Source organism: Strix uralensis, chromosome 2 (assembly GCF_047716275.1).
Source record: "Strix uralensis isolate ZFMK-TIS-50842 chromosome 2, bStrUra1, whole genome shotgun sequence".
NCBI classification, from domain to species: Eukaryota; Metazoa; Chordata; class Aves; order Strigiformes; family Strigidae; genus Strix; species Strix uralensis.
Window position 1 is genome coordinate 80,060,724 of NC_133973.1, and position 27,485 is coordinate 80,088,208.

The 27,485-nt window shown below is 37.6% G+C and overlaps 1 protein-coding gene across 7 annotated transcripts in view; it reads left to right on the forward strand.

Moving 5' to 3' along the window:
• ABCC4 (ATP binding cassette subfamily C member 4 (PEL blood group)) overlaps window positions 1–27,485 on the forward strand; it is a 155,872-nt gene that overhangs the window by 21,914 nt on the left and 106,473 nt on the right. For all 7 annotated transcript variants that reach the window (XR_012627605.1, XR_012627606.1, XR_012627607.1 and 4 more), the window contains exons 5-13: window positions 1,278–1,367; window positions 2,443–2,606; window positions 6,270–6,395; window positions 9,164–9,413; window positions 13,293–13,397; window positions 17,702–17,791; window positions 18,129–18,320; window positions 19,853–19,947; window positions 20,054–20,140. Coding sequence is in view for 4 of the 7 variants with exons in the window: in XM_074859423.1 (XP_074715524.1) it covers window positions 1,278–1,367; window positions 2,443–2,606; window positions 6,270–6,395; window positions 9,164–9,413; window positions 13,293–13,397; window positions 17,702–17,791; window positions 18,129–18,320; window positions 19,853–19,947; window positions 20,054–20,140 (1,199 nt within the window). In the remaining 3 variants the exon portion in view is untranslated. The remainder of the gene's footprint in view (window positions 1–1,277; window positions 1,368–2,442; window positions 2,607–6,269; window positions 6,396–9,163; window positions 9,414–13,292; window positions 13,398–17,701; window positions 17,792–18,128; window positions 18,321–19,852; window positions 19,948–20,053; window positions 20,141–27,485) is intronic.

Here is a 27,485-nt window from a genome sequence, read left to right on the forward strand (position 1 = left end):
TCATATACCCAGTGTCCTAGATTTATTAATGGAATGTCAGAGGAATTTCTTAATGGAGTCTTAAATGTTTCTGCCTGCTGGTTTAAATGAAGTTAGGGTTGGGATTCTTTCTGTGATTACTATCTTTGTAACCCAACAGTGAGGTGCAAGAAATGTAAGGCACTTCAGTTGAAATGATGCTTTGAATAGTACTTTGATGTCTGATGTTCTTGCACCTGATTTTAAATACTGGAACAATATTTTGAAACAGCACTTTTCAGGTTAGATTATTGATCAAAAAGGAATCCTAATAATAACTGTTTAGAGAGGGAGAAGTAGCTGTGCACCACCTAAAAATGTGAAGTGTTTTTGAGGAGTGAACTATTGCTGCTACAGGAAAAAGCGTAACATGTTTTGTATATCGTTTTACTTGTGCTGCAAAACTGTTTTCTTTCTAGTGGGTGTAGAAGGAAGCGGGGCCTGTTATCTGTGTCTTTGAACAATTTCAGTTTGGATCTTTGCAGTAATGTTCAGACTGCATGTTTCCAGATACGATTTGGGGGGGGGGGTATTTTATAATTGCGTACTATTTTCTATTAACTTAACCTGTGAAAATACTTAATATTTACTCTTGTTGCTTTTCATATCATGTGTTAAACTTCAGTTAATATAATTCAGAAATCTTATAATTTTACCAGACTTATTAACAAGGGAAATACTTATTAATTTTAAAAAGGATATTAACTCTGATTTACAAAGACAGAAAGCACAGTTTGCAGCGTTAGAAAGAACTGATAGTGTAAAATAAATAACTTGGGTTTTTTATCTTCTGTCAGGAATCTCATTCAAAATAGAATTCTTTCAATTGGCCAAACATTGTCCTGATTTTAATTTGGTCTTCAGGTGGAGTTTTCTGTTCCTGTTTTGAACAGATGCTCATAATGTGGGGGAGAGCAATGCAAATGAAAAGTTACAGGCTCTTTAGTTTTAATAACTTGCTCTATTGGTATTTTCCCATTTTTAATCACTTCAGACATGAAGATAGTGGCACTTTTGTTCTCACAGTTGTTCCCTAGATACTTTTTTTATACTCTCTTCTTCAGGACTTTCTTCAGAACATTTAACCTAACCCACATGTTATCTAAGGTTCTTGAACCGCTCACAGATATTCTCAGGCAAAAGCTGAGATGTACCTTCAGCTTTTGTCTCAGTATTGTATTTGTCTATTGAGTCTTTTGTGTATAGGTGTACTGTAGTCTATAAGCTGTGAAAATTTAAGACTGTTCTGACTTTTTTAGGCACTTCGTCTCAGTAACGTAGCTATGGCAAAAACTACCACTGGTCAAATAGTAAATCTTCTGTCAAATGATGTGAACAAATTTGATCAGGTAAGAAGTATTACAGATCTTTCCAAGGGGCTGAAGAAATGGTGGGGTTTGAGTTAAGAAGTTTTTGTGTACAACTAGTCACAGAATCACAGAATCATCTAGGTTGGAAAAGACCTTGAAGATCTTCCAGTCCAACCATTAACCTAACTCTGACAGTTCCCAACTACACCATATCCCTCAGTGCTATGTCAACGCAACTCTTAAACACCTCCAGGGATGGGGACTCCACCACCTCCCTGGGCAGCCCATTCCAACGCCTAACAACCTAAAGAAATACTTCCTAATATCTAGCCTAAACCTTTCCTGGCACAACTTGAGGCCATTACCTCTTGTCCTATCGCTTGTTACTTGGTTAAAGAGACTCATCCCCAGCTCTCTGCAACCTCCTTTCAGGTAGTTGTAGAGGGCGATGAGGTCTCCCCTCAGCCTCCTCTTCTCCAGACTAAACAACCCCAGTTCCCTCAGCCGCTCCTCATGCGACATGTGCTCCAGACCCTTCACCAGCTTCGTTGCCCTTCTTTGGACACGCTTGAGTAATTCAATGTCCTTTTTGTAGTGAGGGGCCCAAAACTGAACACAGTAATCGAGGTGTGGCCGCACCAGTGCCAAGTACAGGGTTAAGATCACTTCCCTGTCCCTGCTGGCCACGCTATTTCTGATAAGCCAGCATACCATTGGCTTTCTTGGCCACCTGGGAATTAGTGATTACACACCAGTGATTAAGTGTTTCTTATGAACATTTCTTCTAGTTGTTTCTCAAACATCATAGGAAGAGAAATACTCTCTTAAAATATGGGAGGAAAAAATACTTCCCCCCCAATATTTTCCTACTGTTTTCCTAAGGTCAGAGAAATGCTGGTGCCTGAAGATAAAACAAAATCAATGTGGTAATTTGCTTACTTTCTGGAGGTGAGGCAGCTCTGTGTACATTTAGGTCTCTGAATCTGGTGCAGAGTTCTAGCTGGATGCCTCGGTACCTGCCACGGGCAAAGGTGCTTCCTTAACTTTGTGTTATTAGGGTTTAATTTTTTATCTCAGACAAAAGCTAATTTTTGTTTCTTAACTATTTGTCTAGGTAACTATTTTCTTGCACTTCTTGTGGGCTGGACCAATTCAAGCTGTAGCAGTAACAGTACTTCTCTGGATAGAGATAGGCCCATCATGTCTTGCAGGAATGGCAGTTCTGATTATTCTTCTTCCTGTCCAGACGTGCATTGGGAGGCTTTTTTCTTCCCTAAGGTAAGGTCGCACATCTTAGGTTGTAGGTTTTTTTTCTCTCCTGGGTTTTAAAATGTGCACACTGGATGGAGGTGGAGTACTGCTCTGAGATCAGCATCTGTCTGGTGATGTTTAGGGAATGGTTACTACAAAGGCAATACTGTCAGTCCTGACGTAAGTTTGACTTGCTGGGGTGATACAGGAGTTGCAGCAGAAAGCTCTGAAGGTTTCGTGTTCAAAGATCTTACTCTCTCTCCTCCAATACAAAGAGAGAAAAGAAGAAAAAAAATTATGGTGGTGGTTTTGATGCCAGCTGTGAGGTTTCTAGCTGTAAGATTCTAGGCTGTGGAAATATAAAATGAGTTTGCAGTAATTTTCCATTATCAGCCAGATTTAATTTGTTTTTCTGTGACTTCCTCCTAAAAAACCCACTTGCCTCAAGTGGGAATGTTGAATTATCTTCAGTGTTCTTGCTTCGTAACTTTCTTGTGTAATTAATCATACGCTACTTAGATCATGAGTTTATAAATGGCTTTTGAATCTAAATGGGAGTATTTTTGTGTTCCTTTACTGTGTATGCATATGCTTACTAGTGTTATGCATCTCTGTTGCATTTGTATTCAGGGTGAATGGGTTCCTTCTAGCTCTTCGGGTAAGTAAAACTTTTTAGGGAGTTACTGTTGATTTCAAGTTGCATTTTAAGACAAGTTTTCCAGAGAATGAGACTGGTATTGCCATTGCATGGCTAGGTATGCAGAGAGAGCTGAGAATTACAAAATGAGACCAACTTGTAAGTTTCCTTCTATTTGTAACCACTGTAATAGTCTTCAGTTATTATGCTTACATGCTATTTCTCAAATAATGAGCCATTCAGTGTTCTCTGTCGAATTCTTAGGTTTTTTTATGATAAAACCTGTGTATAGAACACTTCCAATGTATTCTTATATGTGCATTTTCACTGCATGTGTGATATGCATGCATAGGTATCAAGCTACTTCACTGTTGGGTTTTTTGAGTTTCAGGTTTTTGAGGTTTTGAGCTTTGAGTCAGTAGTTAAAATACTTAGCACTTAACTAGTGCCTTATCCATGGTGAAAAGCATTATTATCCCCATTTTACAGATGGGAAACTGAGGCACAAAGAGATTAAGGGACTTGTCCAGGGTCAGACAACAAGGTGACAAAAATCTCTTCTTGAAGGTATGTATTTTAGAAGTTAATCAGTGGCAGCGTAATGTTGTTTGGGTTTTTTCCCCATTCATTAACAGCCACTTGTTTGGATGCAGTGCAAGGGAAATAATTTGTTAACCAGAAAAACTATTGCTTGTCTAGGTGTGCACAGATCTTTGTATTTTTAAATAGAAATGTGCAGTGAACAGGAGTTCTGGTTACTAGAAAAACTGAAATGGATTCCAGCTCCATAATGATGAATGTGTTCACAATGGCAATTGCTGGGGATCTGCATGCATTTAAGGAAATCAGCCTATGAAGAAGTAATTTAAGGATTAAAGCTTTTGCTAAAAACCAGGCACGCTTGGTGTGGCAGCTAATTTGTGCCATTATTCAGCATTGTACTTGTGACCCAGTCTTGTAAACACATATATGTGCACCAGTGTATGATGCCGGCATTAGCTTCAGTGCTGTAGGAGTTTGTAGAAATGGACTCAGTATCCTGTGGAATGGTATACACTGTATTATGCGATATTGCTTTTACCTGCACGAGTACTAGAAGTTTTACAAAACACACATGACCTAATACATTATTTGAGAAATAGTTCGATTATGGGACTGAAGACCATTTTATATATATTTATTTACAAGAGCTCAACCTTTTCACTGCTTAGCCATGCAACTGTAATATTTTCATTTAAAGCTCTTTTAAGTTTTTTTTGAGAGAAAAGCTATATGGAACTGTTATGTCAGACATGATTAAAAGCCACCAAATATGCCTCATGAAAGCAAAATGGAATTCTGCAGCTTGCTTAATTTAGAATGGTTATTAGTATCATAGAGGGGACTTCTCAGACACTTGAAGATTTTTCAGTTCCTTTCCTACTGCACTCTTAAGCATGCTATGTGAACGTGTGTTTCCCAGTCGTCCTGACCTGCATGTACTCTGGTTACTATGATAATATTTCAGTGGAAAAACTGAAAAATTGGTTTATAAGAACTATAGCCTCTTTGATTCACACCATTTAAAAAAGAAACCTCCATTAACTTCATTATTTTTGAGTCATCTTCAACCTTCTGTTATCTGGAGACCAAGCCTGGAAGTTAGGCCTGAAAGGTGACTGTTTCAAAAGATTGCACGTGAGAATTGTTGTTCGCTGCTGCAAAGATATGAACACCACGTGCTAAATTTTGGCTTTTGCAGTGGTGTTGTGGGTAGGAGGAAGAAGGGATGAGCTCTCTTACATTCTTTGAGGAATTGTTTTTGTTTTACTGGTTTGGGTTTTTTTGAAAAAGAGAAAGAGGATTTAGCAAAGATAATCTTGTTCCATGTCAGTACGGTTGGTTTAGGCTAAGCTATCTTCCTCAGTCTTACTAAGAAGCCTTGACTGTATTAGGGCCAATTTCCTACATTTCTTTCATCAGTTTTCTTTTATAAATATTTCTTAATAACCTGCTTCAGCAGGAATGTTGGTGCTGAGCAGTTTTTTTAAAATGACGAGCAGACACCTGAAATTCTTTCTGCTGAAGTGCTTTAAACATGGCTATTTCTTCCAGAGCATCAGAGAAATCTTACAGGGGACAGATTAAGCTGACAAAACATAGCCACTCCTTCTAAAGAGCTTGCTTTTTTTTTTTTTTAAAAAAATATGATCTCTGAATCTTAACTTTCATTGGAATATACAAAAATAAGTAATTTGTCGAGAAAAGGTATGTTTTATCAGAATATGGACTACTATAGCTCACTGTGCAATATATGTTTGTCTACATGAATGAATTCAGAATTGTAATAGGCTTTAGTAGCATGGTTTATGCATTCATTACATGGCTTCTAACTTTCAATGCTTTTTTCCTAATTAAAACTGTGACTTTATTATTTAATTACATATATTTTCCAGTTTGTTCATCAGTGCAAACATAATGTGGGACTAAGATATATATATATATTTAGTGTTAATTACAATTAATGCTTAAATAATATTTATTAAACCATATCTAGATTAGCTTTCCTAAATCATAGCTTGTGTACCATTACTAAGTAATCTGTGCTTCAACTAGAGTTAATCTTCAAAAGACACAGAGGCCTATTTCCTTAACAACATCAAAAGAGCCTTATGTCTCATAAGAGTTGTTATTTTGGCATTACAAAACCATTTTTAAAAGTAATTTTCTGATTTTTCTTTAGTTCTAAATTTAATATTTGTAAATTTCTTTATTTGAGGTTTGTTTGTACATAATATGTTGTTTAAGAAATACTATGTGTTTGTGCAAGCTAACGTATAATTCTGAACATTGATTCAACTCTCAGTTCCCTGAGAATAGGGAATACCAGGAATACAGATGTACCAAGTCTGTCTGCTGTGTGTCAGCTTTGGGGTACTGTTTTAGGAAGACTCTTTAATGCAATTACAATTATATGTGTTCCCCTTACAAGTAAAAGCAAATATGAGTATGTTATGCGATCGTAAATAGTCTCTCTTCAGAATCAGAGAATTTTTACTTTGTGCTTTTTACAGAAGCAAGACAGCTGCCTTAACAGATGTCAGGATTAGGACCATGAATGAAGTCATAAGTGGTATGAAGATAATAAAGATGTATGCTTGGGAAAAGTCATTTGCAGAACTTGTGAATGGTTTAAGAAGGTAATCCTGGAAAGATACAGCTTGGTATATGACCTATACTTGTTTCTATTTACTTACATGTTAATAAGTGCGGTTTACTTAACTTCTTTGGCTTTTTTTTTTTTAAAAACTTTCTATAGCAAGGGTGAAGGAATGAAAATATAAAGGGACAGAAAAAGAAAAGAACCTTTAATGTTTATAAATTCTGGGGTTTTTTTATGCTTCCTTTTATGGTTGTGTTTAAAAACAGCAACTAATAAGCTGTAGTAGTTGTAATTGAACAGTTTCATCCTCACAGTTCTGTAAACTAATAGCAAGGAATCAATAAGCAGACATTGCCCTTCTCATAAATATATGGAATCTGACTTTCTGTGCTAAATGATAGCATCCTCAGGTAGTACTTTGCTTCCCTTTCTGTGTTTTGAGGTACTGTTCAAGCCATTTGGGAAGGGTGGAGGGGAGAAAGGCAGCAGCTCAGAAATTCCCTAGTTGTTCAACTGGCAAGGCCGGCTGAGTTTGGTATCCTAAGACATTTCATTTTGGAGGTCTGTCAGCATCTGATCAAAACTTACTCATAAATTTGATTTTCAGTCAATATTTGCAATTTTACTTGACAGTATAAGAGCATTCAGTGCTAAAAGACAACTGTAGGAGTTCAGGTGCCTATTTCTCATCGTTTAATTTTCATGTTATGTCCCTCTCCAGCATATGAGTAGAAGGTTGTTATCCTGCTGTAGATTCTGTTTTTTAATTTTTTAAAAAATTGTTTTATTTGGAATTTCTATTTTTTAAAGGAATTTTTTTCCTTTATATCCATGTGTAGGCTTGCAGACTTGCTAATGTTCCTGAGACATTTCTTCCCATGCACATAATCCTTTCCTCCGTCAGATTATAGGATCCTGTGCTGATTGAACATTCTTGATTGAGAGCTTTGCTCTCTTGTGTGGAGCCAGAGAGGATAGTTCTTTATTGAAAGCTTCCTCAATGGGTGAATTCACATCACTAAATTTTAGATTTCCAAGTTCAACACCTCATTAGGATTAGAGGCTTCCTTTTTAATGATGGAGAGAAATAAGCTCTTCCAAAACACAACTTGAGCCCTTTTTCTTTTCTTTAACTGTGGTGTGGAAAACCGTAGTTAAAAGTCTTAAATTCAGCCAGATGATTTATTGCCCAGTATTTCCACAGTGGCCCTTGACAGTTGCTAAGATGACATCTGAGCCCCTCCATTGCTCTCTTTTCCTGTGGTTGTCTGTTTTAGTTTCCTTTTATATAACTCTGTGCCTTAAGACAGTGTGGTGTATTATATGCAGCCTGCGGGTAGGCTGTAATTTATCTGATATTTATGGAGAGTAGCACAAAGAACTTGCTGATTATCCACAGATAGTGAGAGGATTATTAAGGATTATTAGAGGGTGGGAAAAGAGTTTCATCCAGGATTGTAGAAGTAATTGAATTAGACCCAATTCAAATAGTTTACATACAAATGTTCTTTCACTGTACTCTGGAGGAGATCAGAGATTGTGAGCCCTTAAGCTGAAAAAATAAGTCTTTGAAACTCTTTGAAAGTCTGTCAATTCAGCCAATTTGGCAAGTATAGTGGGAAAGTTGCTTAACTAGTTTTCCAGTAGCGCATCCTGCATCCTTCTGTCTGTTAAGTGAGGATTTAATTTACTTCACATTGTATAATCGTAACTTGAGTCTCTAATCTTAGTATATAGTTCCAAGTGGAAGGTAATCAAAATGATCAAGATTTTCCCAGAGAATTGCCAGAATATTTGGGAAATTAGGAATTGTTTCATAATTTTATATTCTGTATTATTTCAAGCAGATTAAATTAGAATATATGGGGAGGGAGTAGTAAGTTGTTACGGCTCACTTGATAAAGAAAAACTATTATTTTAGTAAGAAGTTAAGCCTGATGGCATCCACATTGTAGATAGTGCAGTAACATTTTAAGGGTTGGATTTGATGAGTCATTTAGAAGTGGAAACTGAAATTTAACTGAAGTGGAAATTGGGAACATACGCAGCAGCTTTGTGCTGTACTTCGATCACTATTTAGTTTGGGTAATGGCTGGCAGAACAATTGGCCTCACAGATCAGTATTTTCTGAATTATGAACCAGAATTCCTAGAGCAAAAGAATCCAGGAGCAGGGTCCAAATCAGGAAGGATTTAGACAGAGATCAAAGGGAATACTGCAAATCCTGTGATCCAGCTTGAGGAGCAGCAGCTGAATAATGTCAGATACTTGGGCAATGGGTGAACTCTTGATCTTCTGGAAGTTGCCCTCTTTTTTCAACTGCAGAGTATGTGTCGATCTTATCAGGAGTTTTGCGACTGAACTCTACTTGATTTTGATATTGGAAGGATAAGGAGTTTGTGGGTGTTTGGCCTTTCTACAGAGGGTTTTTTCCTTTTTGCTCTTGTATGCAACCCAGAAAGATTCGAAGCAGATTAGAATCTGAATTGAAATACTAGTTTGACCAAAGCAGAAAAAAAAGAATATTTTGGTTTTCTGTCTCTGAAAAATAATCATTTTCTATAGCTACTAAGATATTAAATATAATAATTTTCCCCACTCAATTTCTAAGCCTTTTAAATTCTCTTTTGTTATTTACCATATAACATACTTCCTTTACAGTTCTTTACATATGAATTGGGGTGATTCAGGGGGAGGAGAAGGAATGTAAAAGTGAAGTCCTAAGAGTGGGTTTCCCTCATCCTATTTTTGAGGGCAATTGCAATGGGAGAGATTAATGTGATTGTTTATATTTTGCATTTTTAGGAAGGAGATTGCCATGGTTATGAAAAGCTCCTACCTTCGAGGACTGAACTTAGCCTCTTTCTTTGTGGCAAGCAAAATAACAGTGTTCATGACTTTCATGGCATATGTACTCCTTGGCGAGGTTATCTCTGCAAGTCGGGTGTTTGTTGCAGTGTCCCTGTATGGTGCAGTAAGACTGACAGTAACTCTGTTCTTCCCTGCGGCTGTTGAGAGAGTATCCGAGGCAGTGGTTAGCATACGACGAATCAAGGTATGGTTATTGATTTGAATGGTATGTGGATTTCTTCTGTTATTCTGACACTGGTTTAATGTCACCGACAAAAGCAGCCTTATTTTAGTTTTGCAGTTTAGGATTTTTAGTGAAATAACCTGTTTTGAAAACTGAACATGTTGCTGTGTATGCATGTGCAAACACATGATGTGCACTGGTAGTGCAGGCTGAAATGTAGGAGAATAGTGTACGTGCAAGGAGGTGTTGTATGCCTTTTTGGAGAGGAACATGTGGACAGATATGCAGATATGTTGGGATTGGGAGTTGGAGGACAAAGCAGGCAAATAGGAGCTGTAGGATTCATACTCATATTCCATGTGCACTGCACTACCCTGTCAGCTATGGAGGATGGGTGGGAGCCCTAGCTGGTGTCTTGTGGATGCTTTCAATACTGGAACGAAGACTCAAATTCAGTAAGGATGAACATAAGTAATGATGTTGGTTTTGGCAGATGGACTGTATTTTGTTTGGTTTGCTGTGTTTAGTATGTGTTGTGAATAAAATAGTCATGTTTGCTGCATGTACCAGTACTTTAGCATAAACTGTAAGAGCAAAAGACTTAAATGCAAAATGCATTTTGAGTTTAAAACTTAAAAAATCACAAATTGTCAGGTTATTGAAATACAGAATTAAAGCATGCCATCCATTTTAGAGCTTAATTTTGTAAAAAAACCACAGGTTAGTCTAGAATAGGGGAAACAAACCCTTTAGATGTCATCATACAGCTCTGCATGGTGTCACTATGCCATGTGTTGATGAAAGTAGCTAAAAATCTCCCATTTTATTTTCTTCTCCATGTGCTTGAATACAATAAATCAGGTTTTTTGTTGTTAAATTTTCTAGCTGTATTAAGCCCTCATCAAAAAAATGTATTGAAGAGGTAATCTTTGCACTTCAAAGGAGCATTTTGTAAACATTGATGCAAATGGAGTTAGAAAAGGTTAATGTGTGAAAATCATGACCACAGCAATATTGTAGGCATTAACATTTATTATTACTGCTTAAACTAAACTGTGGGAGGGGAGAGAAGTGCTTCGGATACTGGATGTTGCACACTGTCCTTTCTGTACTCTCATATACCCTGTGTTCAGCTGCAGAGCAGTGCTCTTTCAAGGGATCTTTCAAGCTGTACAGGTTGAGAGACATGGGTGGCTGAAAGAGATGCCTTAGGAATGGCAGAATGGCACTTGAGCAGAGGCAATGACAATCTGTTCCTTTTTTTTTTTTCCCCTCTTTGTTTCTGACATATCCTAGTGGTCACACGATTTTGTTTCTGACAGCTGTCTCCAGCTCCCTTGCACTTACGTTCCTTAAGGATGGTTCTTGGAAACCAAATCCAGAATCGAGGTTCATTGGGCAAAGAATTATCCTAATAAATCTATAGCATCCTTGTTACTGTCACCAACTTTTTAGCTTCAATTTCCCAAACTGTTTCAGGGTTGGACATTTTGCTACTGAATGACAAGATGCAGCCTGACCAAAGATGTGTTATTGAAACGTAAATAAGTGGAAAGGAATTAGAAGAAGAGAGTGAGAAGTACAGATAAAATTATGAATATGATGGCTAGGTATATTTGGGCAAAACTGAAAATGCATTTTTTTTTTTTTAAGAAGGTGCTTCCTCTTAGGTTTTGTAGAACAAGTGAGGTTTCTGCACTAATCATAAGGTACACTTAGAGGGAGAAAAGGAAGCAAGAGATACTATGCTTCAGGTGACAATAAAGAACGATCGTCAGATGGGAAGTAGTGGCCTTTACTCCATATGCATTTATACATGCATAAAAACTGTGTGGCAAACAGAATAGTGGTCTCCTTACTGTGTTTGTCACCTGAGCTCTCTTCCCCTCCCCCTAGCTACACATCTGAGAGCTGGTCTGCATCTCTTGAAGCTTATTAACTCTTTTGTGATGGCGCAGTAGGCTCAAGGTCCCCTCATGAAACAAAGTGAGAGCAACTGTTTTTCAGAGGGTTATTTTGGCAGTCATGCAGAAAAGAGAATAAGTTTCAGCTTAAAAAAAATCACAAATTGTCAAAAGATAGAGGTTTCTCTTTTAAGGACACAGTCACATCTCAAGCTAGTGTTTGCTCCTCAGCATCCTGTGGATGGTAGCAACTTTATTTTTATCTGTGTGAAAGATTATTAAGTACAAAAAGAATGGAAGAATGTTTTAAGAGAACTTAGAGTCTCTAAGGCTTAAGTTACTTATTGCATTGGGAAGTTTTATTCCTAGTGTTGATTTTTTTCTCCCAGTGTTTAAAATTCATGGTGTTAACTGTACTACTTTTTTCTTCATTTGTACTAGTTTTATTTGACATCTGCCACACGTGGTAGTATAACATTTTTGAGTTAAATGGCTAGCTACCAATTATACCTGGGATGAATGCTACTGCTAGAAGAAAAATTCCTGGTAAATGCAGAACCAATGAGAGACTGATTCCGTGCTTATAACTGCTGTGGTATTTCAGCCATCATCTAAATCCAAATCACACTCCTGAGGCCTCTTCTCAAGTCACACACCCCAATACTGATTTAGGCTGTGTCTGGAGTTTCTTTCCCTGCCTACCACTCTCTTATCCCAAGTTCTCTTTTACACACCCATTTGGGCCTGCCTATCTAAAACAGTGCTCAGCGATACTCATCTGGCCAGAGAGCTCAGGTATGTGTGGCTTTGCCCTTTTACCTTTTGGTGGAGATAAATGTTTATGTGCACTGAGTCTGCAGACTGCTGCATGAAAATGCTTGGTTTCTCACTGCGCTCTGAAACGATACCTGCCAGCTGGAGTTTGAGCAGTACCTCTGTGCTATTAACACTTAGCAGGGCTCTTCCTGCCCTCCCATGGCTCCTGGCATTCTCCTTCTGCTTGCCCTTAGTTACTGACTTCTGTCAGGCTTCAGCAGCTATCTCACATCTGCAAACTGTTAGCTCAGAACTTGTTAACTAATCCTGACTTCTAAGATCAAGACCTTCCTTCTTTTCTCAAAGTATTGTCTGCTAGAGCTTATTTAAGGTCTTTATACTCTGATTCAAAGCATGATAAATTTTTCTGGTTTTGTCTTAAAATTGTGGTAGCTGTTACCCTTGAAAGTTTTCTCTAGAATTTGCCCCTTGCCTTTCTAAATGTGTTTGAGCTATTTATAATCTAGCATCAGGCAAGGTGTGCTAGAAGTGTGGCTGTGGTACAAAAGTGCATGTTTATGCAATTTGAGGGAAAGGTTCTCTGACTGGGATATGATGTAGAAGTACAGTAGTGAAAGTGCAATGAACCAGTTAGGCAGGCGCAAGCAATTTATTGTGTTAATGCTGTGGACTTTGAAAGGAGGAGAGGTTCAGATAGTGTTCTGCAACCTTTTTGTCACTTGAGGAATGCTTAATAGGAACAGTGGACAGCTGCTTACTGCATCCTCATTGTTCTTCCAAGTGAAACAACATAAGCCTTTACCAGCAAAGGAGTGGAATGATAAGGGTGAGGGTTTTACCTCTTCTGCATGAGAAGGGGGAGTCAAACAACTACAAGATTTGTCAGTGTTTCAGGAAAAAGACACCATGGGTTCTTAAGGTCCGTTTGCTTCAGGAATTCTGTTTATTGAGCAGGTGTCATCCTCTAGTACTTTTATGCTATTAAATCTACAATTCTGGGTTTTTTTTAGGGAGGGGACAGTTAGCTACTTAGAGGTACACTGTTGAAGGAGTGGAGCATTTCTTTGGAAATGTAATTCCTTGATCAGTTTGTGGTTGTTTTTCCCCCCTCCCCCCATAATTCATGTTCTATATGCTTCTTCCAAAAACAAGTGCTTGGGTTCCTTTCCCATTCTCAGTCTCACATTAGGCAATATCCTGTGCTTTTCTTTTATTGCAGAACTTTCTGATACTTGATGAGGTCTCACACTTCAAGCCACAACTGCATGGTAATAGTGAGAATGTCATTCTTCATGTTCAGGATTTGACTTGCTATTGGGATAAGGTAAATTTGTTTCTACTAAATGTAAAGTATATTGGCACTGCAGCCATTTTTAAGTCTAAAAAGCAGGATGTCTATTTATAGTGTGGTGATGTTTTATATTCCATCTTTTGTATATGAGACTCCTTTTAGTATGTTAAGCTAATTCTGTAGAATAGTACTGAAAACACTATCAAATGTATCTTAAAAGTAGCTATTCCTGAATATTATACTAAATGAAAATATGTGCATTTCTATGTGAAAATATCTCTTGTTAAACAGCACCGTATTGTAGCTGAGATACTTAAATTGGAATTAAGGACAGACAGCACAGTAAAGTGGCGTTAGCATGTGGGGGCTTTTTTTGAACTGAATGCTGATCAGTCCATTAGTCTAGAACCAGTACAATATTACACTTGTCATAACAGATTTGAGAGCTTTAGAGACTAGTCTGCATGTATTTGTTACTCCGTGTATTTTAATTGAGACTGTTCAGCTACAAATTGTTCTCTGCTTAAAATGCACCAAACCCACGAAAATACATGGGTGATAAGTCTATTATGTATCCTTTTCTGTAAGCAAGACAAAGATTGATTGTTGTTTCAATTTTAAAACTGCAATTACTATGGTAAGCAGCAATTTGTGATGAATTGTTGGGGCTATTACGAGCTGCCGGTATCCTTGCACAAGGGAAGCTTCAGTCTCTGCAAGAAACGCTGGAAGCTCTAAAAATGAATTTTGCATATAAATGTAATGCAACTAAGACATGTCACATATTTCCCTTTATATACCCTCTTCCCCTACGTGTGCTGTGTCCCAAGGAAGATAAAAGTGTGAAAACATATGTGAAGATCTACCTACTACTACTCAGCTACAAAAGAAAATTGCTGTATTGTACTTTCTCAGAATTGTCTCTATGACATAAACCTTTGAGACATTGAACAAATTTTTTAAAATTAATTGATATGAAAAACTTGATGAATGCGTTATAAATGCAAAATGGAATGTATTTCTTAATCTTTGTTTTCTTCCCAAACCAACATTGGTACCAGTGTTAACAATTTATAGGAAATGGTTGCATAATATGCCCATAAAATGGCTTCTGTTTTTTTCATGAGTTGTTTATATTGCATAAAGCAGGACAGCATGACTGGAATTACCGGTTTCCTTTCGATTTTAAAAAAACCCAAACCAAGAAACCACCCACCAAACTCTTAATGTAACTTTCATTTTGATACTTAATTGCAGTGTGCATGGGAGAAGAATAGTTCTCCCAGAACTACTGAGGACTGCTGAGAACACTTCTGTTATATACTCTAAAAATGATGCAAAATAATTCTATAGAGTTGCTCACTGAAAAGGTGATGAGTTCTGAGAGAGAGGAGTTATAAAAGGAATAATAAAAATATGCTATCTTTTGTCAAGTAACTGACTTAGCTTGCTACCCTCACTAGGTTTCTCAAGACTCTTTGGATCTCTGTACAGACACTGTACAGCTGGATGATAATTTTTTTTATTTTTAAAGATCATGAGCCAAAAGATATAACTATAAAAACCCAACAACCCACAAATCCAAAATCACTGAAAGTAAAAAAGATATTACTAGCTAGACTTCTGGGAAAACAAAATAGTGTATTACAGTTTATCAATGATAAAGATAAAACCAATTAATTTATGGTGACACCCTTGTTTTCCTAAGGCAAGTATTATCTTGAGTACCACAGGCTAGTCCGATAACCCACATGGAAGTAGGGTTTCAGTGAGGGTTTTCAATGATATGCCTTGAGTTTACAGAACAGTCCGTCTGCTCAACTGAGCAACTTCAGATTTGAAATTCAATTTGGAATTAAAACTTGAATTTGGAAATGAAACTTGAAATTCATTTGGACAGAGGCCAAATTTGTCCCTTGTAATTTTAGTCACTTAAATGAGGAGCGTAAGTAGTATAGTACTTCCGTGCAGTATATGATCTCTGCATCCCTCAGATGGGATGAATTGCTTCTCAAGTGTAGGATGTGTAAGGTCTGCTCAAGCACACCTAAGGAGTTGCTGCCCCTGGAGGGATCATTCTTCTTGTGTCCTCCTGTCCTCACACTCTGTGTCTCTGTTCCCTCCCTTGTGGTGGTGTTAATGCTTGTATGTACGACCCTGTGGTGAACCAGTTCGGAGGGATAAAACAACAGAAAATTAATCTCTTCTAAGGTGATTTGTTTTCTGATAGCCAAGTCCCATGACCATACCGTTTGCAAGGTTAGGCAAGAGCAAGTGGCAGAAGGGAAATGAAAGACATGGATAGTTGACAGGGCACAGGAGAGCTGGGACATTTGTGGTAATGAGCTGTCAGATGAACTTAGCTGTAATATTAGTCTGTGCTCTGATTTAAGTGGCTCAGTTTAGTGCCTAAAAATAAGTGTGATGAGTTCAGGACAAATTGTCTTTAAGGAATGCTGTTTTGCTAAAATGCCGTGTCCCTTAGGCGTTTGTGGCCATGCTGTTTGTTTGCATTACTACTTTTGTATATGTTCTGTGATATCTTACAATACTGCTTTAATATACAATACTTGGGTAATAGTTTAAAAACTTTTTTAAATTTTTCTGTAATGTTTTTAGGCTCTTATGATATACTTTTTTAAAAACCTGAGTGTGGGAGGAAATATCTTTGCACATTTGTGAATACAGAAGCACAGCCTCAAGAAGTCTGAAGAAGGGCCTTTGTGTCTGAAAGTTTATTTACTTTTCCATATAGATTAATTGATTTAATAAAAGATACAAACTTTGCATTAAAAAAAAAAAACCTTGGCTGCCATAAGTTGGTAGAGTTCTGCTGTCCTTAGCACTAGCTGAACACCTGAACTGTGTACTCTGGACTGAGAAATTAAATTCATGCTAAAATGCTGATTGAGAGCAGAGGGTGGAGAAAAAAAAAGCTGCGTTGATGCCACCTTGTGGAAATTAATAATAGCAACAAAAGTAGTTTTGTGGAGTTGCACAATACAGACAAGTTCGGGTTCTCACAGTGTGACTCTGATATTGTGTGAACCCTGTGGTGCTTCTGCGATATTTAGTGGGAGCTGTGATGGGGAATGTGCAGCTCTGAGCTCTAGGTGCAGTGCTGCCTAACCAAGTATTTCTCCTGGCATGAGTGGACACGTGCGTGCTAGCCCAGCTCTCCCAGCCGTCATAGGTGTGGATGGATGCTGTACCTGTGTTTCTCCCAAATAATTTGAAACGAGTTGCAAGCTTCCCCTTTTCGCAGTCCCAGAACTTGGTCATGTGGCATCTTCCGTGTGGGGTTATGTGGTAGCCTCTTGAGCTTCAAATTGTGGCTGGAGATTTTAAATAGTCTGCAAGCTGTCAGGAGGCACACTAGGTATTCTTCACCTTGCTCTTCCTTTTTGAAGCTTAAGGCTGGGTTTTTGTTTGGTCCTTTAATAGAAATACTTTTTTTTTCTTAAATGCATATACTTTCCTCTTTGCATTTTAGTATCAGTCATGCTTAGTGCGGTCTAAGATGCATGTAAGGGCAGATCCTGTTACAAGGGTGTTTTGCTTTCATGAGAGGGAGCTGCACCAGGCCCTTAGGAATTGTGGTTTAGCGTAGCTATTAAAGACATGAGCATCCTTTCATTTCACGAGAAACAGGCGTTTTTACAACCTCGATAGGAGAGGTGAAAAGTATGTTGGGAAATAAGTTCTTATCGGTAGCGTACAAAAAAGGAATATTAAACAAACAGTCTTATGGTAGTGAATTATCACACAAATAGCCCACTATGTTGTACGTGAAAAGTCTCTGAGAATCCATGATATACAAGATGAAGTTGTGTAAAATCAAATGGTGTTTTTCTGTTTTCACTTTGGATAGAGGCATGACTAGAGCAAACAGAGACCTGGCTTTCCTGGGGCTCCAAGAGAGCTTCAACAGCCCCCTTTTTCCAGCATTTGTCCGGCTACTCGGAGTCGCCGGGCGTGCTGTGCTGGCGCCGTGAATGCCGGTGTGATGGCCAGCAGAGAGCTCCTGTTCCCCAGGCTGCCGCCCCAGCCTTGTGCTGAGCTGCGGCGCGGATGTGTGGGCTTTGAGGAAGCACTGCTGCTGCTGCCCTTGGGTTCCTTACTCCTTGAACACTGTTTTATCTGTGTTACTTGTTTGTGGTGAAGGATCGGGGTCTTTCAAAAGTGTTTGTGAATTACTGAAGTGGCAAACTGTATGCCTGAAAATATGGTGGGCATATGGGTTGCTAGTTTATAGTGATTTATGTGCGTTGTTTTCTGTTTCTAAAGAGCTGCGTATTTCATTACTGAGGAAGCCTAACTTTTTCTCAAATCCACAGAGTTTAGAAAGCCCAGCACTTCAACAACTATCATTTACTGTCAGACGAGGGGAATTATTGGCTGTGATTGGTCCTGTAGGAGCTGGAAAAGTAAGTCTTAATGTTTGCTCAATTCTGTGGGGTTTTTATGAGTCTGTTAAATGTGACTAGAAACTTTCTGTGTATATGTTTCACATCAAGATACTGGCATTCAAGAAAGGCAGATGTCCTTCTGGAGGTGGGGAGTAGGTGATTCAGAGTTAAACAGCACTTTGTACGTTGCTTCTAGACTGCATGTAAACGGTACTAGTGCTCTTCTACTGTTAGCAGTAGTTTGAATGATGGGGTGAAGTAGGCCATCATGCCAGTAAACACTGCTCAGTCTCTGTAATGTCTTTAATGCAATTAAACTTTTCAATTTTTATTTTATTTCTTTAATCTTTTCCAGTCTTCACTCTTAAGTGCTGTGCTTGGTGAGCTTCCTAAAGACAAAGGTTTGATAAATGTTACTGGAAGAATTGCCTATGTTTCCCAGCAGCCTTGGGTGTTTTCTGGTACAGTAAGAAGTAATATACTGTTTGACAAGGAATATGAGAAAGAAAAATACGAAAAAGTTTTAAAAGTCTGTGCTCTTAAAAAGGTATGGTTTTCTCTTTGTGTGTTTTATTTTCATGATCTTTATTTAATGTTCTTTCAGACTTGGGGTACACGTTGCAATCTATAATATATAGACTTGATTATTATTAGTAGCATGTGAAATCCTATTGCTTAACAATATGTGCAATTATTTTTGACATCTGTGTGTAAGCACATTCTTGTAATTCCTAAATATTTCACTAGAGGGAGGTGTAGTTTATGTGAAGCACAGACAAATTTGGAAAAAGCTATTCCCAATTATTTAATTTCATAATCGCATTTAGCCTTTTTCAGTGGCATTGTGGTAGATCTGTGTGTAAATGCAATAAAAGGTGGAAAATAAATGATCAAGTTAGCACCATTTTGTGACTTCCATTTTGTAAATATTCTATATGCTTTTTTTAAAAAAAAAGTCATGTGTATCATGTATTGTGCATTGCTAATGGCTATCAAAAGAACCTTAGTGCTATATATGGGAGAACTTTCTGAGCCCAAGTAGTTTTATAAAAAAGTATTTCTGAAAGGTCTGTGCGCAAAGGAGTTTGTGACATGAGATACAGAAGAGGATTAAGCCAGATTTGTCAAGAAACAGACATTTTGCTTGGCAGCTAAAAAGGTTTTATGCAGCATGTTACGATATTCCTGTCAGCAGCGACACAGGTGAAAAGCAGATGGTTACTGTGATGAAAATTTTTTGCAAGGTTTTCTACACATGGTAGATAGAGGTTTTTATATCTCCTGCTGATATTCAGTCATATGCTGTTGTCTAAACTTAAGGTTTCAGTGACTTTAAAAGACAGCAAACTGCATTTAAAAAAACCCCACTTCATATTTGATGGTAGATTTGCTTTCATAGTTTTCTTTCAAATTTATGTATCTTATAAAAGCTGTGAATAAACTTTCAGAATATGTTTTATAGCTTAATATAAAAGTTCTGTACTTCCTGAATAAGAATTACAATAATATGACATAATAATATAATTTTGTTCTCTTACTCGTAGTCCCAAGCTCCGTAAATTAACCAAATTTGTGTGATGAATGTTGTGGTTATTTCTCTTGGATATATTGCAGTAAGAATAAAAGTAATGCAATTCTTAGGGACATTTGCAAATGGAAGATAATTTACTGATAGTAGTTCAGGCGTTTTGATTGTGACAGCTCATTTTGTCTAGTAAATAATCATTAATTTACTGTTATACTTCATAAGTTTTAGTTTGATTTTTTGAATTGCCAGCAAATATTCCTTGTAAGCACTAAGAATAGTAGTGCACTTCCCTCTGGCAAAGCTGTAGAAAAAGTGAACTTTAAGATCTCACCTATTTTTCCTGCTTTCTTAATTATCTTTTGCTGAAGGTACAAATTCATAAAGTAACTGTGGATATTTCATTTAGTATGAATCTTTGTATTTTAATGTGAGATAAGTTAATATTTTTCAAATAAGAAAATGTTATGTTGAAGCAGCTTTGTCAGTCTTTGAAGTTAAAATGATTTTAAAAAAAAAAAAAAATCTTGCTATCTGTTCTTTGACGTTCACAGGACTTGGAATTATTAGAAAATGGTGACCTAACAGTAATAGGAGATCGTGGAGCTACACTGAGCGGGGGACAGAAGGCCCGTGTAAATCTGGCCAGGCTAGTGTTTTTTGCTGTTTCTAAAATTTACAAATTGTCAGACATTAGTGGCTGAAGTAAACAAATGTAAGACTTTATGATACTGACTTTTCTTTAACCCTTTTAGAGCTGTGTATCAGGATGCAGACATCTATCTTTTGGATGATCCACTGAGTGCAGTAGATGCTGAAGTTGGAAGACATTTGTTTGAAAAGTATGTTACTGCTTTATTTTCATTTAAAATATAATTGTTATCTTCTAATTCCTTATAGAAAAACTTGAGAAAGCATTTTTGGGGAGGTGTATCTCTTCACAAAACTTAATGCATTCACTTTCTGCATTTATTTTTCTACTATTTTACGTATTTGGAAGAGGTATAGTTTTTTTCTTCTGTGTGTCTTTCATTTTGTTCTTTATTTTTAAAAGGCCTGTAAAAGTCTATTTTGAAGATATAATAATTAGAATTATTCTTAAGGGAATATATGGCATTTTCTTGAGGAAAATGTCAGATTTCATACATGAGTATGGGGGTTTATGAGTATTAGTACTGTGTGAAGAATAACATAGGGTGGGATTTTTCAATCACTTCTTAGTTTGCTGCAGCTTTGTTTGTATAGTAATAAACACTTGAATTAAGTGGCTAAAGAAAAGGACAGAACTCTCTTAGCTTCTTGAGTGATTTTTCATTTTGTTTCTTGAATGGTTGAAATTTCTGAGGTAGGTGAAACAGGGAACCGTGGCCTGCAGAGTAGACTGTGGAGAGCAGAGGTAGAAGAAAAAAGAATGTATAAGCTTACCATGAAAGAGAGAGATATTGGACCTTCCTCTATTCCTGAAGAAATAGGAGGGTGTTCATTTAAAGTCAGGTTCCCATCTCAATAAATTTCCTCTTCTCTGTCTCTGCCTTCTTTCAAACTGCCTAATCTACAGCATGTAGTGAGTATGAGAATAATCCAGTTATTCCCAGCCTGTGTTTTGTCCTTGCTTCTTCATAGCTTGTGGTCTTGGTATCAAAAAGTATAATCTAGAATTTATTAGAAGTAGAACAAATTAAGTGGACTTTGGTTGAAACCTTAATTGAGAGTATTTCCTTGAGCGTACTTACATCCTTTGAATTCCATGCTTCAAATACATGAATTAATTTGGTTTTACTGTTGTTCCCTCCTCTCCATCCCTAGACAATCGTAAAAACTTGTCTTGCAGAAACGGTCGTAGAATTTGCGTTGACTAGCACTGCATGCAAGTTCTTTTCCCCAGGCTGGGAAGCTTTTAGTATCTAAATTTGAAAATTGTACATCCTATTGATGATTGCAGTTTCAAATCTGGAGATCCTCTGAAACCCCATCAACATTTTGTTTTATTTTCTCGATTTCTTCAAATGGCTACTGTTTATTTCTGTTAGCCAGTATGGAGTAAGAGTTTTATGATGCGTAGACTTTATGTTCATTATTCTGTACAGGATCATTTTCACCTGCCACAACTGATAGATGGAGTTCGTTACTTCTGTAGTTCACATACTCTATCAAATTCCTGTTGCAGCTATCTAGGCTTTAGCTGCTGCTTTTCTGTTTCTGCACAAGACTGCTCTCTACAGCTGCAGCATCTGAGTTCTGAAAGTACACCTGCCTGAGCTGTTAACCTGTCTCTCCTTTAAGTCTTAAGGTCTTTTCACAAAGAGGAAAACAGGGGAGTACAGTAGTGCCTTGTAAAGGAGGGTTGCCTCTTCAATTTATTCTAGGTTTTATGTGAGCTGTGACATTGAGAGCATCTACATCCTACTGCAAAACTAGAAGTCTGGATTTTTGTACACACGCACTGTAAAGGAGCTAGAAACCATTGCTCTGCAAGCACAGTGTATGTTTTGCTGATAAATGTATGGGGATGAGGAGGAATAAGGAGATTATCTCAGAGAATTTGAAACTCGGAAAACTAGTTGGGATTCTTGCTTTACTTTTGTTTACTTTTTTTGTCCAACTAGATCAGTTTGAGCAAAAACGATAAACGTAGAGTGAAGGCATTTTGTGGAAAAAGTGGACTGGGTGGAATAGTAGTGGCAAGGAACACTGAGCAATGCCTCCTGGTTCAAGATCTTAAGGGAGGGCTTTTTTACAAACAGAAGTTGTTTTCTGAGGCCTTCATGGTAGCTATAAAGGGTGCTGGGAATAGTGGGGAGAGTGTTATGTTCAGTAGCTCACTTTGAAAAACAAGGCAGGACATGTTCTTTAATGCTTCTTGAATAGTGCTAGAAATGTGGAGAAGAGAGAACACTCGGGCAAGAATGATTTCTTAGAACATGGTACTGAGGAATGTCCGAGACACCACTTCATACAAGCTGCCCCCAGGAGTCCAAACCGCGAGGCATAAAACAATGGATGAGATGGAAGAAACAGGGAATTATTTAATGAGAATCTGAAGTGGGTATTGTTTGGTTCACTCGTGCTTTTTTTTTTTTTTTTGTAATTTTATATTAATGTTTAATTTTTTTAGAAGTGCCTAGTCTATGTGTTTACATCAAAGATAGGTATGTTCCTAGAGATTCCCCAAAGCTACTGTCTGTGGATGGCTGGTTCATTACATTTGCTGCTTCTCTCTGTTCTGTTCGGCTACTGCAGTAAACAGTTTAAAATACATAAATACTTTTAAAATGAGAAAGAATACAGGTAGCACAGCTCCAGTGGGAAAACAGTCCATAATATTATTAATAAGGGATTGTGTCTCTTAAAAATACCTCCATAATACAGACAAGTTGTTCTGTAAATGATGGAGCAGATAAAGCCAGTTTTCCAGTGAATTCCTCTCTCCTGGTCAGATTCCTTGGGGCTTAGTAAGGTATAAACTGAAGATTGCCTATTTTTGTGTTATTTTAGCTTCTTTTTCCTGTGAGCTCTCTTGATAGTTAACAGTAGGCATGCTTCAGCCTTTTCTCAATGGGGAGCAGCAGTATAGTTCTATGTTTTTGTATATAAGTCTATGTATATGAAGATATGCATATATTATATATAGATAAAAATAAAAATAGCTTTTCATTAATTTTTACGGAATGTGGTGTTTTGAGACCTCTAGTTTTGAAATGAGGGACAGCTATACAGATACAGTGGCATGTTTCTTTTTGTGATGAAATTTGGAAAAGCCTGTGATGTTCTGAGAAAATCATTTAGTTGTGGTTAGATCCCAAGAAATTTCCTGCTCTCCCTGTACATCTTTGTAAATATATTTCTATAGATTATATGGTTTCAGATCACCTTTGGATAGAAATTAAATTGTGTCATATCAGTGATACTGACTCAAAAATGGTGTTTTTAAGAGTGAGATTTATATTCCATCAGTCTATTGACACAGATGCTCTTCTGTAGGTATTGTTCTTCCCTTGTGTCTTTTCCAGTGACAGAAGCATCTGTTGATGATCAGTCTGATTTCTTTCTGTTCCTCTTCTGTGCTTGTGAGAATAGACAGAGTTGCATGATGGTTTGGGAATATTTTAAAATCAGACTTAAAATTGTGATGATGCTTGGGAGTGGTATGCTAGTGTATCATTCCTACTATCAAACAGAATTCTGCAAATCTTTTTTTGTTTTAGCAGGAAGCTGTTTTGAATGTATGGTCATTTGTCTTTTCTCTTTCAGTTTTGCCTCTGGAGCTAGGTAAAAGCTGCAGAATAAACCACTGCATTTATCACAGCACAATAATGAACTGCAGCATTTATTCAGATGGAGCACCTTTTGAACTAGGCAATGACGTCCCATAGGAATCAAGGGACATGTAACTGGGCAAGGGGTCATGCAACAACCATACGTTGAGGCTGACTGGAGAGTCACCTGGCAAGTTGACCAGGTGTCATGAAAGATGAAGTCTCTCTATTGCTATCTGAGGTAACTGAGCGTTCCTCTGCAAGAGAGGGAAGGGAGCAGGCACGGGTTTGTAGCAAAGGTGTCCTTTGTAACTGCAGAAAAAGGTGAGGAAGAATTGAACTGATGGCGAAGGAGAGCAGGAAATTCCATCATGCAAAGGGCATGGATTAAGAGGTCCTGAATTCCTCAGTGTGTTCTTACCTAAGCCCCAGAAGTGCTTGAAGGGAGGAGCAAAATGAAGTGGGGAAAATGAGTAAAAGAGGTTTTTTTTTTTAATTAGATATACAGCTCTGAATATTTACTTTGTCTGTTTAAAGCAATTTTGATTTTTTTAAACCCTTAGGAGTCCATGAATGCTTCCAGTCTCGTATCTTGCAAAGTGGGATATGTTTGTAGATCTCCTGTAATGTTGGAACTTTGAGGAAAAAGTGCTGTTACGGTGGTGTAGGTAATTAAAAACAAGTGGAGCTCATCAGTCTTGTAAAACTAGCAGATAAAAGCTAGCATGTCTCGTTTCTGTAGAGGGAATATGGACACAATCAGTGTGTCAGAGGAATCAAGCAAAGATAACCCTGGCGTGTACTTTCCAGTGCTGTGTTTAAAGGCGTATACATATTACATGCTTTGTCCACTGATGGCAAGCGTACAAGGGAGTTGGTGTGTAAGTTTAACGATTTCACTTTGCTCCCTTTCAGGTAGGATCTCTCTAAATCAAGGATAGCTCTAAGGCTTCCCACTTTGTGTTTCACACCTGGTCCATGCTCATGATGTCTCTGATACCACTGCAGTGATTATAGCCCTAATGAGAAGTACTGGGCAAACTCAAATGCCCTTTACATCTTTTTTTTGTATTACAGGTGTTGATCTTAAAAACATATATTAGTTATACCTTTACATTTAGATGATACAATTGAAATTTGTTGAACTTCATTGTATTTATTGTAGGGAATATATTTAAAAGGTATGAATACATTGTAGTAATGTTGCTTGAGATTTTGGGGTTTGGGTTTTTCTGTTATTTTCTTTTCCAGAAAGTGAAAAGCATAAGTGTGATTGCTGTACATTGTGTTTTCAAAAACTGTAAAATTTTACAGTTTTTACTTTGCAGAAATGCATGTGGGTTTGGTTTTGTTTGGTTTGTGTTTTTTTTTTTTTTTTTAAAAAATCACACAATATGAAAGCAAAAAAACCCACTGCAGAACCCCAGTGTAGTTGTGTGCTTTAGTGGTCTGTGGGTGCAGTTGCAAAACAGTATTATGAATACTAAACCAGAAATGGGCTCCAGAGGGAGGTATGAAAATTCATGTAGGAAAAGTTCATGAAGAGCTACTTAAACAGTAAGATTTCTGGCTCAAAAAGTCCCTAATAAATGGACTCTGGAAGCTGGAAATGTGTATCAAAGGAAGCATCACTGTATGTTTGCTTATATACTTTTTTCAGTCATCCACTGCTGACTGGTGCCTGGGACAGGGCAGTAGATTTTGTGTACCAGTTGCCCTTATGCATTAGTCCAGTGGAGACTGGAACTTGTCATGAGATGGAGAGAAATGGTTAGCAAGATAAGTACAGAAATAGAAACAGCATAGAAGTGTGTGTGTTCTTTTTGTCTCTGGCAAACATACCACACCTTTTTTTTTTTCTTTGTTCTGAAATTTTCTAATCTTTGAAATGTGCAAAAACAACTGGGGAGTTGTCTTCTCTAAACCACTTAAATTTAAAGGGAAAGGAGAGGAAAGCAAATGTAGTAAGTAAATTAATATAACAAAGGCGTTATGCCTGTGAGCACTTACACATGTGCTTTAATTTCATTTTAGTGGTTATTTCCATTGTAACAAATGTAAGTATTAACTAGAGTAAAGTTAAACTTGCATGCGAACTTTCAAAAAGGAGAGACAAAAAGAATGGTAAGGAAGAAAGTGGAATCATTAAAGAAGAGACACTTTGCAGAGGTGAAAGAAAGCTGGTTCTTGGAGATAAAAACTTAAAAAAGATTAAAGAACAACTTGTCTCAAAGAAAATAAAACCTGATAGGGAAGAAAGAACAAATGAAGACTCGTATGCATGAAAGCGACAAGACACTGCCTGTGCACAGAGGAGCACTGTGTTGTTGTAGGCCCCCTTCTGAGTAAGTGTCTTCTGCTGCATGTTCTGCAGTATCAAAGCTCAAGCTAATTTATTTTTTTTTAATTGTATAGAAGTTTGCTGTCAAAGTGCAGTGAGTTTTTTAAATGGGTATAGTATACTGTTACTGAGGTTTGTTAACTTAAAGCATTGGTTGATTGGTTGGTTATTTTTGTTGAATTGGAAGAGTATAATTTCTGGAGAGATCTATCCTGAGTCTGGTATTCCTGATAATGAATGAAGGTCATTGATGCTACGTTTTCAGGTGATAGAAAACAGGCAATACTCCAGGCAGTTTGGAGACAGACAGGGATTTGGAAAGTCTTGGTTACAGGATGTGAATTAATAGATGCTTGCAGCAGGGATAAGTGCAAAGTGTTGACTTCATGAACACACAATGAGCAGGGAGCAGTAGTGTGGCAGTTCTATGGAAAAGGAGGTGCAGATTGAGGTAGATCACAAATCCAGTATGTCAGCAACGTCATGCTCTTGTTAAGCAAACTGTGCCCTGGGATTTATGACCAGTACTGTATCTGGCAGTACAGGTAAAGTAACCCTCCTACTATGTTTTGTACCTGTAAGGTCTCAACTGGAATAATGTTTCAATTTTGTGCACTTCCAAAAAATGTAGACCAGCTTCAGACTCCAGTGTAGCCATCAGGAACATTCAGGTGTCGAGGGTGGGGGGAAAAAAAAAAAAAGACAAAACTATTGTCACTTAACAGAAAAAAAAAAAAAAAAGTAGTCTGTTTGGGGGACTTTTTGGGTTTTTTTCCTTGTCTGGAGAAGAAGGAATTAATGTATGAAGGGACTGTGTACACAGAAATAAACTGGTCTATTTTGGGAAGTAGTGGATTGAAATTCCACCAGAAGATGTAAACTTGGACTTCAGAGAAAAATTTTGTAATGGTGAAGGCAGCTTGCCCTTTTTCAAGGATGCTGAAGTTTCTGTTGCCGAGTTTAAACATGCAGAACAACCCATCCAACATCTGTCAGGAATGCTTTTAAGTTTAAATTGATACTTGGGGAAGAGGATGCAACTTTCATAGTCCCTTCTTCCCCCTTTTCCTTGAACTGAAAAACCTTTGGGTCTTCTCTGTTTGAATTTCATCTGGCTGAGTGCACCCGTGCGTGTGTGTGCGTGCTTATGTATTTAATAAATGTGGCAATGGCAACTGCAATTTGTGCAGTAATTTGTCCTGTTGTCATGCATTAAATGTGCTCGCAGTCTAACTAACAGTATGCCTCTTAAGACTAACGGAGAAGCACAAGAAAGGTGAACTTCGTGTGGTTTTTAACAGCGTGTAAAAAGGTGGGGATAGTTCTGGGCGTACTCCAGCAGATGTCTGAACCCTTGGACCGGGTATGGCCACTGTTGAGGCATGCTTTCCCTGAAATCTCTGTATCATCAGTGAGAAAGGGAGACACTTTCAGATGGTGGTTCACCTAGAATTGGGTGTTTCACTAGAACTGATGGTTGCTTTTCTTCAGCTCCACAGAGCAGTATTTCTAAAAATAGATGCATGATGAAACTAAGCCTTAGTGAACCAGTTAAAAACATAAACACCTACGGACTATTTTGGGGTTTTT